The sequence below is a fragment of the Labrus bergylta genome, chromosome 1, assembly GCF_963930695.1.
Source record: "Labrus bergylta chromosome 1, fLabBer1.1, whole genome shotgun sequence".
NCBI lineage: Eukaryota > Metazoa > Chordata > Actinopteri > Labriformes > Labridae > Labrus > Labrus bergylta.
In genome coordinates, this window is record NC_089195.1 from 32,808,615 (window position 1) to 32,825,695 (window position 17,081).

General features: G+C 43.6%; 1 protein-coding gene across 2 annotated transcripts in view; it reads right to left on the bottom strand.

Annotated features, from left to right (window-relative positions):
* The window catches only part of ntn1a (netrin 1a), a 79,744-nt gene that overhangs the window by 28,226 nt on the left and 34,437 nt on the right, over positions 1–17,081 (bottom strand). For both annotated transcript variants that reach the window (XM_065959428.1, XM_065959426.1), the window contains exon 3: positions 8,951–9,139. In XM_065959428.1, coding sequence (XP_065815500.1) covers positions 8,951–9,139 — 189 coding nt within the window. The remainder of the gene's footprint in view (positions 1–8,950; positions 9,140–17,081) is intronic.

Sequence of the window (17,081 nt, forward strand, 5' to 3'; positions counted from 1 at the left end):
AACATTTTCTAATCTATGATTTGCTATCTGCCTGGTCAGACGCAGAGACCACTTGGAGAACTGCAGTTTTTTTTGTATTCCAACACTTGATTGTCTTGGTTTTAGCAAGCCACCTTCTAACACCAGGGCTGTCTCAAAGGGGTTATATGTGGTGGCATAGGCCCCCTCTGGTTGGCCACCCCATTATTCTAAATTATGATTTGCTATATGCCTGGTCAGTGGCACTAGTTTACTTATGATGGCCGATTTAGGTTTGAAATAACAGGCTTTGGTTGCATTGAAAGTAGCATGTAACCTTTCGTCTGTAATTCTCACAGCGAGTTTCCGCAGATACATTATTTTTTTTTCCTTGAAAAAGTAAGCATGGAGGATTTATTCGTTGCCATTCTGTTGTGTTGACTAGATATTACTGCGGACAGAAATGTACAAAAATACTTGAAGCCAAAACTTTAGCAGTCAGTGTCACCATGATTGGGCACCCCTGTAAAAGGAGACCATACACACCTCTGCCTTTCTCCACATACACACTAACAGGCTTTTCTTCTCTTTTATCTCTATTGCCTGTTTCCTGTAATTCAGCTTCTGTTGCTGTTCTTATCTCTGCAGAGTAATTGTGTGTGTGTGTGAATACACTTGCTGTTCCCCCCTCTTATCAGACAAACAGAGACCTCCTTTAAAGTGTGTGTATCTATTAGTTCCTTTATCAGACCAATCTGTCACCGCTTTCATTGCTTAGTTGTGTCTAGCTGAGTGGGAGGAACAGCACACACACACACACACACACACACACACACACACACACACACACACACACACACACACACACACACACACACACACACACACACACACACACACATGCATGGTCCCAGGAAACCCAATAAGCAGCGTGGAGGCCGGTACAGCACGTCTGCAGGTCTGTAAATTTTGCAGCATGTCAGAGGGGTTTTAGTCTCAGAAGGGCAAAGAGCGGTTTCTGCTTGGAGCTTCAGAGAGTTGGGTTTATATGTTTAAGAGTGTCTGCCTGGTAACCACAGCTCTGAGACCAAAGAGCCTGCCAGTAAATCAAGGTGCACATGCAGCAGCAGCAGCAGCAGCAGCACATGGTCCACAGGTGGGAAACTCTCAGAAGCCTTATACTCCTCTACAGTTTGCCCTCCCTTTCGGCTCAAAGGCCGACTGAGCCTGACCCCGCTGTCCTGCTGGATGACAAATAGTCTGACTCCCTGGCTGGATGACCCACCTGTTGGGTGAAGGGCTGAATCACTGAGTGTCTTTTGGTTCAAGTGTGTGTCCACTTAGCGGTTAAGTGGATACTACAGATGTCTCAGGAAGATATGGGGACGGTAGAAGAAGAAAGGCTGCTAACACCTCCATGTTATGGTATCTTCTCCACCACCTTCATCTTGAATAAGACTGATATATATATCTGTCATGTTCCTAGATGAAGACAGAATTCCTTGGATGAGGCTTCTGGCGCCTGGAGTTATGCGTAAAAAATCATGCAAAAGATCTTTGCTTAATGGAGAGGGTGGAGAATTTATTTTTTGTGCCTCATTCAGAGATTGCACAATGTGAGAGTTTTCAACTCTGCCAATCGTTTACCATAAAGCTGCTGTTTGAAGTCTGAACACCCCCCCCCCATCCCACAAATTTAGTTTGTGTGTTCTGTGCCAATAAGGATAATTTGTTGGCCCTGATGTGGAGCCAACCAGAGTCTGTGTTCCATTATAATTAGGTTTCTGCTCCTCCACAAGTATCTTTGGAGAGCAGAGAGAGACGGTGCTGTTGGGTTGTTGGTACAGTGTGCATACAGCTCTCTGAAACAAGTCTATTTATTAGGAGGTCAGGTTTTGTTTGTTGTGTTGTTTGGTGTTTTATTGATCCAATGAAGTGGCTGAAAGTCTTGTTTTTGGGCCTTAACAGCCTGACATACCAAGGAGATCATCAGCCATCTGTCCTTGTTGGACCAATGGTGAGCGATCGTCGTCCAAGTTTTTGTGGAGTGTCCAGCTCCATCGCTACCTGTCAGTCCCCATTTGCCTTTTTCCGGCTGATTTGATGGTGAATCGAAGTCGGTTGGCATCGGCTCAGTCGGTGAGAGGAATCTCTCTGATTGGCTGTTGGGAGGTTTCATTTCTCTCCAGCTCTCCTCTCAGGTTCAGTAAAGCCTCTTGAGCATGTCTCTGTAGTATCCATGCATTCACCCATTAGTGCGGTTTCTCCATATTCGTCTCCTCCGCCTCTTCTTTTCTTTTTTCCACTAAAACATCAAGAGCTGACAACGCCAGCGCCATTTTCAACTTTTAATCAGACATTATTCTCCATTAGTAGGCGACCTATGATACAAGTGGTGAGCGACAGTGGTCTGAATGGTCTTCTCATATCATAACAACGAGCTACCGCCGCCTGCTGGCATGGAGAGTTATTTCCTCTCACTCATGAGAAGATCGTACGTGGTCGTTGGCCATCGGCTGTAGTCTTTGCGGTGTGTTCAAGTGCAACTTTTTGGCCACGACGTGAGGCGACTGCACAGACGGCCTTCGTTGCCACTACGTCTTTGCCATCTGCTCGGTGTGTCAGGGCCTTTAGAGTTATTCCTGCATTTGCATAATCAGGGACATGGTGAGTTGACTGACAGGTGGATGTGTTGTAACCATCTCTCTTTCTAGATTCATCGAAAGTTAGTCCGAGTTAGCATATCCAATATGGCAGCCGGTCACCATCCTTCGACTTCAAAACTTCCCTTCAGAAACCAATGGGTGACGTCACTGAGACTACATTCATGTTTTATACAGTCTATGATTTGAAGTAATAAAAAAACAAGAACCTACGACTACTACTGTTTCAATGGAAGACATATGTCAACACGAGTGGGTTTTTTTTTCACGGGTTATTCTGATTGAAACAGACCATCCCTTAATTGAAGCCTATTTCCCTCTTGATGCAAAACATGTTCCTCATAGTTCCACTTCCTGATGTAGTTATATGATGCTTGATGTTGGGGTTTGGATTTGGAGGCTTGAATTCTGTCAATCAGCCGCAGAAACCCAAGGCCGACCTGCCCGAGCTTGATTTTATTGGATTTCAATGGAGGACTAATCAAAAGCATGGCTTCCCTCTCGCTGTCGTTCATTATCCTGCAGACTGCACATCCACAAAGGAGGAATCACTAATGTTTAACTTTTAGAAATAAAGTTCAGACAGGCTCTGTATCAGTGAGACAACAAACAGCTGATCACACTCTACATGGTGTTATCACGGTGAGATGCAAGAGGGCGTTGAGAGACCACCCAGAGTCTCTTTGTCTTCTTCACATCTCGCTATCTTCCCATCTAAGTTAAACTTTTCAAATACGCTCTTCTGGTTTTATTATTCAAAGGTTTCAAACGAAGGCTCCTTGAACCCGTGTTGTGTGTTCAGACTCTCACTCGATGAGGGGGGAAGCTAGCTAGCTCTGCGGTGCCCCTGTAATGGCCTCCTATGGAAAGTAGCTGCTTTTTTAGAGGGGAGGGGATTAGTTTTCATATTGTTGCCAAAAAGTTGCACTTGAACACACCGCAAAGACTACAGCCGACGGCTAACCACCACATACGTTCTGCGCATGCGCGAGAGTAAATAAGTCTCCATGCCAGCAGGGGGCGGTAGTCTGTAATCGTCATTCCAAAAAGGGGAAACCGGAAGAAGATGAGGACGGAGAAGAATGGGGATGTACAAACCGTTGCTATGATACAAGAAGACCATTTTCACACCGCTGTCGCTCAGAGGAACTTCTAATGGAGAATAATGTCTGATGAAAAGTTGAAGTCGTTTACTTGCTTTTGTCACTGTCAATTTTTCTTCTAGTGCACTGATTTGCTTAGCTGAACAGCCAATCAGAATGATTGCTCTCACCACACCGATGCGGATTCAACATATCGGAAAAAGGCCGACATGTAGCGACGGAGCTGGACACACTGCAAAATCAAGGCCGACGATCTCCTTGGTGTGTCAGCGCCTTTTCGGTCTCTCTCTCTCTCTCTCTCTCTCACTCTCTCTCTCTACAGCAAAAATTCTCTCTCTCTCTGTCTCTCTCTCTCTCTACAGCAAAAAGTCTCTCTCTCTCTGTCTCTCTCTCTCTCTACAGCAAAAATTCTCTCTCTCTCTCTCTCTCTCTCTCTCTCTACAGCAAAAATTCTCTCTCTCTCTGTCTCTCTCTCTCTCTACAGCAAAAAGTCTCTCTCTCTCGCTCTCTCTCTCACTCTATCTCTCTACAGCAAAAAGTCTCTCTCTCTCTGTCTCTCTCTCTCTCTACAGCAAAAAGTCTCTCTCTCTCTCTCTCTCTCTCTCTCTCTCTCTCTCTCTGTCTCTCTCTCTCTCTCTCTCTCTCTCTCTCTCTTCTCTATCTCTGTCTCTCTCTCTCTCTGTCTCTCTCTCTTTCTCTATCTCTCTCTCTCTGTCTCTCTTTCTCTCTCTCTATCTCTCCCTCTCTCTCTCTCTCTCTCTCTTTCTCTATCTCTCTCTCTGTCTCTTTCTCTATCTCTCTCTCTCTCTCTCTCTCTCTCTCTCTCTCTCTCTCTCTGTCTCTCTCTCTCTCTCTCTTCGCTGTCTCTCTCTCTCTCTCTCTTTATCTCTCTCTGTCTCTCTCTCGCTCTGTCTCTCTCTCTCTCTCCTCTCTCTCTCTGTCTCTCTCTCTCTCTCTCTTTCTCTCCTCTCTCTCTCTCTCTCTCTCTCTATCTCTCTCTATATCTCTCTCTCTATCTCTCTCTCTCTCTCTCTGAAATGAGTTCTGCACTTTGAGTTTCAGTGAATGATCTTGAGTTATGATGTTGTCAACCTTTCAGATTTTGACATACTGTAGGTGTGTGACGTAGGGGAGAAACCTGTGTGTAGTAAGTTTATTAACAGAAGGAAAGCGAGCGTGTGAACACAGCCACACACACATCCTCAACGTTCTCATCTGTAACCTTCCAAATATAGTGAACACAAATGTTTTAATTGGCAAAAGAGAGAGAGAGTTCATGCTTGGTATCGTTTGTCAGCTCGGGGTAATTACCACACGTCCGTCTATTGTAAGCCTGTTTGGATGTAACCCAACACCCCGCTGCAGCTCGGACGCTGTTTGCTTATAATTACACAGAGCCCGGAGAGGTGGGAGGTGCAACAAACTCTGGCAAATTTCATGGATTAAATTGAAGAAAACGGTTTGGGTAAGCTGACAGCGTTGTAAATAATGATGAAATGTGTTTATGTGTTCGAGAACGGGACGCGGTTCAGGAGCGAGTCTGACAGTGTGAGGTGATTTGGAGACTCTGATGTAATGAGAATATGACGGGACGTTACTCCTGCTGTGAGCCAATGGAGCTGCCATTATCTTATAATAACAATACAAGTGGTGAAGATGTTAGTGAGAAATTCTTCTGAAGGTTCATGGAAATACAACCCAAAATCCAAAAAAATTGGGACGTTGTGTAAAATGTAAAAAAACAAAACAGAAAGTGATTGAAGCCCATAATTAATTGGAACAGAACAAGGACAACTTTTCAACTGTTGAGACTTTCAGTCCTGACTTGGAGCTTCAAATACGACAAAGGAGACCCTGAACTGTTGAACACCCGAGATCTTAAATCTGAAAACAAGTTCAACCTTTTAAAAAAATACAGAATTTGTTCTCTTGGCTCATCAGTTCTCCAAACTCTTAAAAAGTGATTCCACAGAGCGGCTAACTGGTATCAAATTAAAAAATGGCGCATGATTTTCCTAAAACAAAGACATCTCTCAGTTTCAATGTTTGTCTTTATGCTTTTCTCAATTAATTATGAGTTATCACATTCAGCTTTTATTCACCGTTCTCAAGACCCTGACACACCAAACAGACTGCAAAGAAGTGGTGGTGAACAAACAAACACACCAGATTAAATAAGAAGCAGATTCACATGATCAGGTTCATGCAGACTCCAGCTGCACAGCTCTAAACTCTTTCAACTCGCTGTCTTCACTTTCTTTTCATGACTCAGTTATCCAAAGTTTCCAAACATCAAATGAGTCATCTTCATCTTCATCATCATCGTCATCATCGTATGAGAATACATTTCCACATTAGTGTTTGTTTTTTTCCACTCTGTGCAGAAAGTTCTCGAGTGTTTCCTTTTCTTAAACTCAAGTTTTTATTCTTCTTTTGTTGCTTTCATTCAGTTCTACTCTAAAACAAATTGTCAATTTGTTTTTGAATGTTGCATATTTACATCACTGTTTTCTAATTACTTTAGCAATAAATGTAAGGAACTGAAATATGTTCATTAAATCTCAGGCCTGGGTGTTACATCAAGGTTTTTGTTATGATATATCTTCAAACTATACGGTTAATGTCGATATATTTCATGTTGCATTAAAATAAAATTAAACATTTCTCCTAACACTGTTCTTCATCGTCCTCTCTCACTCTCTCTCTCTCTCTCTCTCTCTCTCTCTCTCTCACTCTCTCACTCTCTCTCTCTCAGTAACCGTTGATACACTGCTGTGTGTATTTTGTTTTGCAGGAAAAGCACATTATTATTTATTTCATTTAAAGAGCATTTCATTTAATAGTTTATTTATTATTTCACAAACTTGTAGATAGTTGTGTGATTTGTTTTGTACATATTAACATTGCGCAGCTGGCTCATAATACAATTGTTTTTGTGGATTTCACATAGAAATGAAATAGTTTTTCAATTTCTTTACAGAAAATAGAAATCCTATCCTTCATACATCTATTTAATAAGACGGGTGAGTAGGAGAGCGACCGTGTCCTTAGATGACTTAAAGGCCTGATGAAGGTCTAATACCCAAACGCTGACAGTTAGAGACAGTGTGTGAGAGTTTATCTTTATATCGATTTACAGTAAAAAAAAAAAAAAAAAATCATGTATCCATATCTACACGCTCTAATAAATTGTTTTTCAAATTGCCTGATTTAAAAAGGTAAAGTCTCCAAAATGTGAAGGCCATCAGAGAAAACAATTGCTTACATTATTCAGCCAATCCCTAATTTAAAAATGTAAGAAGGTCATTTTTAGTCATTAGAACAAAAATAGGGTAAAAACTAGGACCAGACCGATATGGGACGGATATGGATATTTGGGAGAATAAAAAGTCTGATATTAAAATATCGGCCGATATCTTTCTCAGATTTATGTTTGATCTGTTGAGAAAGATGGATTTATATACGCATTTATAGCCTTGATCCCTCGAGCAGTTATCAAACACTTGAAGAAAAGATATACAGTTTAATATATGCTATTTGATCGGTGAATAAATGTAAGTATAGCGATGCATATCTGTGATAGAATAAGCCGATAGTTAGTCAATGGATATCCTCATATCTGCAGTTTAATCGGTCGCGCTCTAGAAAACACTCTACATGCAGAAGCTTCTATTCCTCGGTGCTCTACATGAAAACGAGGCCTCTTGATTTGTGAAAGTGTCCAGATTGAACATTTATTTGGTGAAATGCACTGTGGGACGTTGAGGCATCGAGGAGAAACGAACCCCCATGACAGTGAGTCACAGTCTGAGACACATGAGGAGGGATGTAAAAAAAAAACAACAAGAGGTTAAATCTGCACAATTAGCCTGGCTGGCAGACACAGCAGAGGATAGGGGTTAATGATACACAACGCCCCCCCCCCCCCCCCCCCCCCCCCCCCCCTCATCTTGATGAATGTGTGTTTGCATTCCTGCTCGACAGCCGAACGGGCCTGAAGCCGTGGAAGGTGTCAGGAATATATCGGAGGGGGCGGGTAACGGATAGAGGATGCTTCATACGCTCCCTCATATGTTGCAACATGTGTGACGGCTGTTTTTTACATTAGTGTGACGGCTGTTTTTGGCACGTCGTCATGGCGATAAAGGTAAGGATGAGACAAACATTTTTTTGGGGGGGATCTTAACTAATCAATTCTTTTTTTCTCTCTCTTGCAGATGATTCACTCTTCTGTCAAGCTGACTGATTGGTCGGGTTTATTTATTTACTTCCTGATGACTGACGTGAGAAAACTCGGGGACTTAAAAACCAGTCAGCGGGCGGGGTAAGATTTCCCCTCGCATGGCCGCCGTCAGAAGCGAGCGCCCTGAAACCTTCGCTCTCCGCGTGTATTTCCTGCGTGCTGCATGTGTACTGCGAGGTGTCTGTGGGCTTGTTTGCACAGGGACTCAGCTCCTGTTATCTTTCCCTGCAGCTATAGAAGAGGTGAGAAAACATACCCTCACTCTTTTCAGCCCCCCCCTCCTCCTCCTCCTCCTCTTTTTCTTTCTTTGACCCTTATTAGCTACGCTGAGGGGGCTGATGGCAGCCGATTCATCCAGCACTTAATGGTGAGCACACCTGCGTGGGGGCGTCTTTTTCCTCTTCCTCCCCCTCCCCCACTTCTCTCCCATCTTTCACTCTCTTGCCAATCTATTTTTTTTGTTGTTGTTGCATTGTCTCCCCCCCTTTCTCTCTCTCTCTCTCTCCTATCTTCCCTGTTTCTCCTTCGTCTCTGACCTTCACCGGGGATCACTTCACACCTTTAGCTCTGTTTGTTTTGCTTGTCCTGTCGTCCCCCCCTCACTCGCCCCCTCCCTCCCTCTCCTCCTCCAATGAAGCCAAATAACTCAGTTGTCGATGAGGGAACACCCAGCCCGACATGCCCGTACCTCCACGACCTTCCACAATCCCCAACAGACCCCCCAACTCATCCCCGCTGACAGCAGGAATGAAGACGCTGCTTCCTGTAATTCATCTCAAACTGTTGCACATCGGGCTGAAATCCTCTCAGTTAGGGTCTGGTACTAAGTAAACATGTGCTGCTTTGTATGTCTTAGTGAACATTTAATGCATTCTGATGGAATTGCTGCAACAACAAAAAAAAAAGTTAAAATGTCGGCACAGAGAAAGAGAAAGAAAGAGCCTGAAGTGGCTGAAGGAGAATCCTGAAGAGGCCCTCTGTACCTTTGCAGGCCTTCCTGTGTGAGATGGGTTTGGACAGGTCTCTGTAGTAGCCCTCCTTGCAGTAGTGGCAGTGGCGCCCGGCTGTGTTGTGGCGACAGTTGAGGCAGACTCCTCCGCTCTTCCTCCCCGACAGCTTGTACAGCTCCATGTTGAAACGACAGCGCCGCGCGTGCAGGTTACAGTTGCAGGCTGAGGACGGAAACAGGGAGCAAAAGGAATGAGTGACAGAGAAGAGACCCTGCAAAAACTTCAATTGTACAAAAGTTTATTTGTCTTACTGCGAGTGAAAAATATCTGTCAACACATCATCTAAGACAAGTCCAGTCAAACCTTATTTCAAAGTATTATAAACAAAAAAAAGGTCTGAATTTTATACAAAGTCACCTTACCAGATGCCGACGCAGCTAGAAATTTTTGTACAGATAAAGTAGCATTTATTTCTATTGGATGCACATATTTCATACTTTCTCTATATATATATATTGTGTTGTATATTTGTATTGTATGGAAGCCCAAAGCGGACATGAATCATTACATATTTTTTAACTCTGTTTCTGTGATAATGAGAATTCTTTTGTTTTTTTTTCTCTCTAGATCTTTTTTCTCTCGTTATCTCGGGATAGCTATGCTGGTTTTCCTGTGACAATGACTTAATCGTCTTGAGATCTCAAGAAAAATGATTTATTTAAGTCTTTGTCATGGAGAATTAAGACAAAAACTTTTTCCAGGAGTTTTTTTTTTTTTTTTTTTACAAGCACCAGAGTTAAATTTCTTGCATAAAGTCAGAGTGAGCCGATGTTTTAAAGCAGCAGGAAACATTCAGGAAACATCTCCATGAGTGTTTTTACAGGGGTTATGACGTCTTTATCACATGACTGATACGATAGTCGTGTATGTATGTAGGCTCCCTTTTCTTGAATTTAAAGTCGATGTGATTTAACATAGTTTCAATAAAACAGAGCATGAAACTGAAGAGCTGCACAGAGAGTTTAAAGCTGCTGATAACTTCTAATTCTTGTCCCTAGTTTGGCCCTTGACATGTACGTCTCTGCTCATCAGTTTGTTCTTTTCCACATCACTCAAGAAAAAGTTTACTGGTAATTGAATTAATATTGATGACAAAGTAAAAAATGTGCAAAATACTGATTTGTCTTTGACTATGAAACTTCAGAAAACATGCTGATTTAACATTTACTACAGAAACCCTTATTTCTGTAGTAAAGTTTTATGTCTTTTAAAGGACCTGTGTGTAGACTTTCTCCACCATGTCCATTGCACTTTTTCTGCATCATGTCTTGCCTCCTGAGACACACCCCCCCTAACCCCCCCCCCCCCCCCCCTCTGGAAGCAACTCTGGAAGATTTCAGAGGCAGGCTGTCCTGAGATTTCCAGGAGTGTAAGTTTGAAAACAAACTATAAGAGACATTAAACCTCTCTGATATCGAGTTCAGACTTTTGCATCTCTCTCCTCTCTCACTCTGTCTCTCTCTCTCTCTCTCGTCTCCTTCCTCCTCTTCTCTCCCTCTCTCTCGTCTCCTTGTCTCCTTCCTCCTCTCTCCAGAGTGCACACTGTACTGAACACAAAGTTGAGTTTCATCACATCCTCCTCTTCCCAAGCGAGTCCCAACTGAGCATGTGCGAGACTCCTCCTCACCACTTGCTTGTTTACTGATCAGTACAGTCGCGAGTTTAATTAGCCGGCTGATGTTTATTCATGACTTCCTGGCAGCCGAGCGAGGCCGACGTGCCCGACTTCATTAAGACCAGGCCGTGCGAGACGCCGGCCCCTCCACCGGCACCGCAGACGCACTCATGCATTATTCACAGCAACGCTTCTGATACAGTTTGTGGCTCGGCTGTGTGAGGGGAACATACTGTACTCTCTCTCTGTGTGTGTGTGTGTGTGTGTGTGTGTGTGTGTGTGTGTGTGTGTGTGTGTGTGTGTGTGTGTGTTCATCGAGGGTTATCTGGGTCCCCTGGTTGGAGCTTCTGAATATTTTCCCAGCAGCACCCTCTTCACACAGCTCATCATCCTCCCCGTCATTACTGAGGAAGACCGAGGGAAGCTCGCATTCCCCTCAGCATCCCTCAAACCTGACATTTCACCGGAGTGTGTGTGTGTGTGTGTGTGTGTGTGTGTGTGTGTGTGTGTGTGTGTGTGTGTGTGTGTGTGTGTCCGAGTGCAACTGTGTAATCTTCATGTGTGTGTGTCTGGGAATGTTTTATCTGGATGTGTGCGACTCCTGGGATTCCCCTCTCTCCACTCTGAAGGCCTAATTACAATATATTTTCTAAAACACACACACACACACACACACACACACACACACACACACACACACACACACACACACACACACACACACACACACACACACACACACACACACACACTTTATCAGTAGTGACTTGGGGGTTTAATTAGTGAAACGTCTCAGCTTCAGACTGCTTGTTTTAAGCCTCTCTGTTTAATTCAATGTCAATAAAATAAAACTTTTAATACCACGAGATGATCTTATTTATTTTTTATAAGCGTGCTCTACCATTGGCTGAATTTAATCACCTGATTTTGCTTTTTTTATTTCTATTCTGAAAAATGCTCGGTTTGTTTTTTATGTGTTTACTTAAACTGAAATGTTTAGGACTCACATCAGGGCTGAGCGATAAATCTAATTCATCAATAAATCGGATCTCTTCCACATTTCAAGATTTCCCCCTCAAATTTCTCAGCTGCTCCACTCGGGTTCCCGTAGTTCACATCCTCCTTTCTTTACTTCCTACAGAGTGTCTGAGTGGCATCATGACATGACGTCCTGATGAAGACTCAGTAGAGTTAAATAAAGGATTTTTATCTGACATCAGAGTGCCTCAGACTTTGTAATTGAAGACCGCCTCTCCACACTTCAAACTTTCTTCATCATCAGGACAGTCTAACTTCTTAATTTTTTTTTACATATTTATAATACATTTAAAATCATCGTTGTTAGACTAGCAGTTCAACGCTGCTTGCTGCCTTCAATGCGACTCATTGCACAGCCTGACTTCATATTTTCTCTCGTCTTAAATAGTGCAAAAGGGAGTTTTTTTTTTTTTTAAACAGGAATGTTCTAGAAAATTAACTTTGTACAGTGAACTGCTGACAGGAACAAAAAAAAAACACGAGGGAGGGAAAAAAATCCAACGCTGTCCGTGAAACAAAAATCAGAATTGACAAGGCCGAAAAAAACAACAACAACAGGAAGTGGAATAAACAGAAACCTCGATATTCAGATTGCCAGAACTTCTTTAAAGCTGTTTGACTTTTGTCTCCTGTTCTTAAAGAACACCTGATTCATCTGTTTGACCCAGTGCAGCACTCACTTCTATCTCCTTAATAATGCTTCATGTTATTAAACTGTTGGTAAGAATCAGTTTTGATGTCCGGTTGTTTGGCCGGTGGAGGAGGACTCTGTATACTCTCTGAGGTCATGACTCATGAATCCAGGTTAAAACGATCGTCTTCACCCCCGGTGTCCTGTGTGCTCGCTTCCTCTCCTTAAAGTGACACAGATCGGATGTTTGCATTGTCGTCCAAAGCTTCATTCACACCTGTGTGTGTGACTCACGTCGGGGGGGAGGGGGGGGGGGCTTTCACATTCACACCGCTCTGACTCCACTTGGGAAAACCCCCTGAAGCTCGCCGCCAGACACGACCTCGATACTGAGCGTCTTGGAGCAGAAATGTTTTCTGGATTTGAGTGATAAGAGTGAGTTCAGTTCTCCTCTCTAGACGTGGATATTTCTTCTTTAAATCAATATGTAAACATTGATCACATGATGGATAAAGCTCTTAGAGAGCGCTTATGTGATCTCTAAACCTGAGCTGGCTGTCAATCATCCCGGGAGGCGGGTCCAGTTGACCCTGTGATTCTGGCTCCAGGGGCCACAGTTTAAGTGAAAGCTACACCTGAGCAGCTAACAGGGATCAGTGGAGAGAGTCAGACATGTCTCCGTCTCACACACCCTCCCTCTGGGGGGAATTCAAGCTCGCAGACTACTCCCCCCCATGCCTCGTCCTGGGGAGGCCCCGCTGGTTATTGTAGTCAGTAAACAGGCTGGATGTGAAGGTGTGTGTGGGGGGGGGGGACATTGTGTTGAAACCGTATCATGCTTCATCAGGTATTATGTCAGAGAACGGAGACGAGTGAGAAGCACTTTATGTAAACTCAGTGACACTGAGAGCGTGATGCAGGATGAACGCTGGATTTAAAATAAAAAATAAAAAACCTCATGGTGTGCTGTTATTGGTGGCACCGATCCAACACGTCTATTTTATGAGTGACATCATCGAAGCCTCGTCAAAATAAGAGACACTCCATTAAAATACAAACTGTGATATTATCTGATCTGGTTGGATTTTGACAACATTTGTATCAGACCTAAAAAAGCTGTGATTATATCAAACATTTGATTTTAAGGTAACGCCAGGAGGAGTAAAAAAAGGCCTCCTTAAAACATCTCTGATTGAGTTTTATGACCACTGACACCAAACGACCGAGCTCACTGGGGCTCTCATGATTTTATTCCGACTTTGGACTCTCGTCTTTGACTTTGAAATCACTTGAGAAGTCATAAATGTAACGCCGGCAGACACCAGACTGAAGGATGTAAATAACTTGTGAGATTATTCCAGGTCGCCTCTAAAGAGAGCTTCAAGATTATTTAACGATTCCCTCATTGGACAAAAGATTTAAGGGGATGAAATGTAACGCTTCATGATCCCTGGGACAGGAAGTGAAGTGAACACATCTCTCTGCGGCTGTGAAAATACCTGCTCTTTCTGTTTTTAGAAAGGCCGCTGTGATAACCAAATAATAGAGCACTGTGTGTACTGCTGCACACACACACACACACACACACACACACACACACACACACACACACACACACACACACACACACACAGCATTCCTCACACCTGGTCTTTACAAGCAGCAGGATTCAGGGTTTGTGCCCTTCAGTGGAGACACAAAAGCTGAGCTGTGGTTTATTTCAGCCAAGCGATCAGCTCACACACCTTCACAGCAAACAAAAGCTGCTGCTGCTATTCACACCGGATCACACACACACCGGATCACACACACACACACACACACACACACACTGGAGTGGACCAGGTGCACTCGAAGGACACGTTTGCTCTTAACTTCCTGTGATGCAACATTTCATCTAACAGTCATAAACAGAAAGTTATTCCCCCACTCTCTCTCTCTCTCTCTCTCTCTCTCTCTCTCTCTCTCTCTGATTTCTGACTCTATCCACTTTCCTATCGCTACAATAAAGGCAAAGAAATCCAAAAAACAAAATAAATCTTAAATCAAACGAGTGGCTAACATAACCCTTCTAATATTTTTTACTTTTCAAGATGTAATGTACCGTCTTTGTACTCAAATATGTTAAAGCTCCTATAGTATGAGGAGTTTTGAGCTGGTTATGAAACCCACTGAAACTAATACTGAAACCTGTTCATGAGACACAAAAACAATCGAGACCATCGGAGAGAAGATCCATTATTAAGATCCACTGTTGTTATTTTCATGGCCTGTAGCGGCTGCCGCAGGGTAGCTGTCACACATGTTGGGTTTATACATTTTTCACCGCAGTGATTCTGATATTTGTGATAAAACAAAACAAAATCAACATCCAACGTTCCTCACAGGAGCTTCCATTCATGACCGCGTTCACCTTTTAGAAACGGCCTGAAACCTCCGGCCTGTTTTCAATAGCAGCTCAGTGGGCGTCTCCCCCCCCCCAGGTGAGCAGTAAAAAGAAGTGTGAACTGATACCTTTAACACACGAGTAATTGAATTAGCTGGATGAAGCTAAGCTTACCCAAAAGCTTTTCAACACCTCCTGTAAATCTGTAAATGACGGACCACGACTGTCAAGAAAGAAGAAGAAGGAGAAGGAGAAGGAGAAGGAGAAGGAGAAGCAGAAGAAGAAGAAGAAGAAGAAGAAGGAGAAGGAGAAGGAGAAGGAGAAGAAGAAGCAGAAGAAGAAGAAGAAGAAGAAGAAGAAGGAGAAGAAGGAGAAGGAGAAGGAGAAGGAGAAGGAGAAGAAGAAGCAGAAGAAGAAGAAGAAGAAGAAGGAGAAGAAGGAGAAGGAGAAGGAGAAGAAGAAGAAGAAGAAGAAGAAGGAGAAGAAGGAGAAGGAGAAGGAGAAGAGGAAGAAGGAGAAGGAGAAGGAGAAGGAGAAGGAGAAGGAGAAGGAGAAGAGGAAGAAGGAGAAGAGGAAGAAGAAGAAGAAGAAGAAGGAGAAGAAGCTGCTTTTAGACTCAAACTGCAGAATTTAACAGGAAGTCGATTTGTTTATGGAGTGATGCAGTTTCCCGCACATCCCTCTCTGCAGGACGCACCGGGGGCCTCAGCGCTGTGTGTGTGTGTGTGTGTGTGTGTGTGTGTGTGTGTGTGTTTTGGAAAAGCCGGGCTAATTAGTTTCTTTGAGTGGTTCCCAGCCCTCTATCTCCTGACCTCAGTCATGGAGCAGAACAGAGGCTCGGCTAATTAGAGGGGAAAATGTTCACGAGCAGAGCTGGAGGTTGAGGTTAAGCTCATCGTACTTACGATAAGCCGGGTAATTGAGCGATGTCGGTCGAGGCCTCGGTTTTGTTTCAAGAGACACTCGGAACAACTGATCTCTGCCACTCTCGCTAAATCCTCACGCTGGATTGAGCTGCTGCCTGCTCACCATCACAGATATCTGAATATCCACATGTAAAAAAAAAAAAAAAAAAAATCTCCTGACTCTTATCGACGCTTTCCCGAAATAGAAATGTCCAGACGATTTGTGAGGTCTTCATTCTCCCCTGGCTGTCGTCATCTAAAAACCCAACAGCAGCAGCGCCTGTGAGCAGCAGGAGCTCTGCTGGTCTGTCTCCGGGCTTTTTAAACAAACACAGAGGGGAGTCCACACACCCACAGTTTTCACTCCAAATCCCTCCGGAGGTGCTCCCACAAAATAATCTCATTGACCTCCCCGGGAGAACGTTTTTAAAAAGGTATCGGGTGTCCTCTGCCTTTTTTTTTTAGACAGACTTTAAAGAAGACTTATTTTTGCAAATGTTTTCATAAACTGCGCCCCAAAATATGTGGAAGAACTCGATACCGACCCCGAGACCATATGGTGCATTAATGAAATCACGGCTTTCTGGGAAGCATCCCTCTTTCTGTGAAAACACTGAGAGTCTCTCTCTCTCTCTCTCTCTCTCTCTCTCTCTCTCTCTCTCTCATGTCCTTCGCAGTGTGACCTTTGCCCTGTGAGACAGGAAGGTGGAGTGTAAGGAGGAAGGACACGGTAATTGGACGTATTCACAGTATCGACCACAAACCAGGAAGTGAACATACTGATGAGCAGAGGAGAATATGAAGCAGCGTCAGCTCACTGATCGCGCTCCAGCTGTTTGATATAAACGCCTCCCGTTGGGCTGCGGTGACTTTTACCTGCTGTGTTCACACCATCAGCTCAGCACGGATGAGAGCGAAGGTCCGGACAAAGTCAGTGTGATAAACTTGGCCGCATGCAGCTCACACTGAACATCTTCAAGAACTTTGTGCACCTCTGAGCACAGCACATTTCTCTCTCTCTCTCTCTCTGAGTTCAGACTGCTGTTTCAAGCTGCAATGTTTACGCCCCTGTGACGTCTCGCCTTCAAATATTCAGATTTGTAATAATGATGGATGAAAGAACGTGATATACGCACTGTTGTAGGATGAGAAGATGGATCATCATCTTCATATATAACATCTGTATCAAAGCTTTTACTGTACGATATTTTGGAGATTTTGAATTCTAAATCTTCATTCTATCAACTAGAAATAAATTAAAGTAGTGGATTAAAAGGAGAATCTTTCGGGGGCGCCCGTGGCCTAGTGTTTGGTGCTTGAACCCCGATGTGCGGAGGCATGGTTGTCCAGGCGAGAAGCCCGGGTTCTAGTCTGACTTTGGGCTCCACTCTCTCTCTCTCTCTCTTTCTTTATTCCCGGGTTCTGAATCTATCCACTGTCCTGTCTCAAAAAATAAAAGCATAAAAAGCCGAAAATTAAACCTTAAAAAAATGATTCCCTCTTACTTTTGCTGAGAATTTTATCTGAGT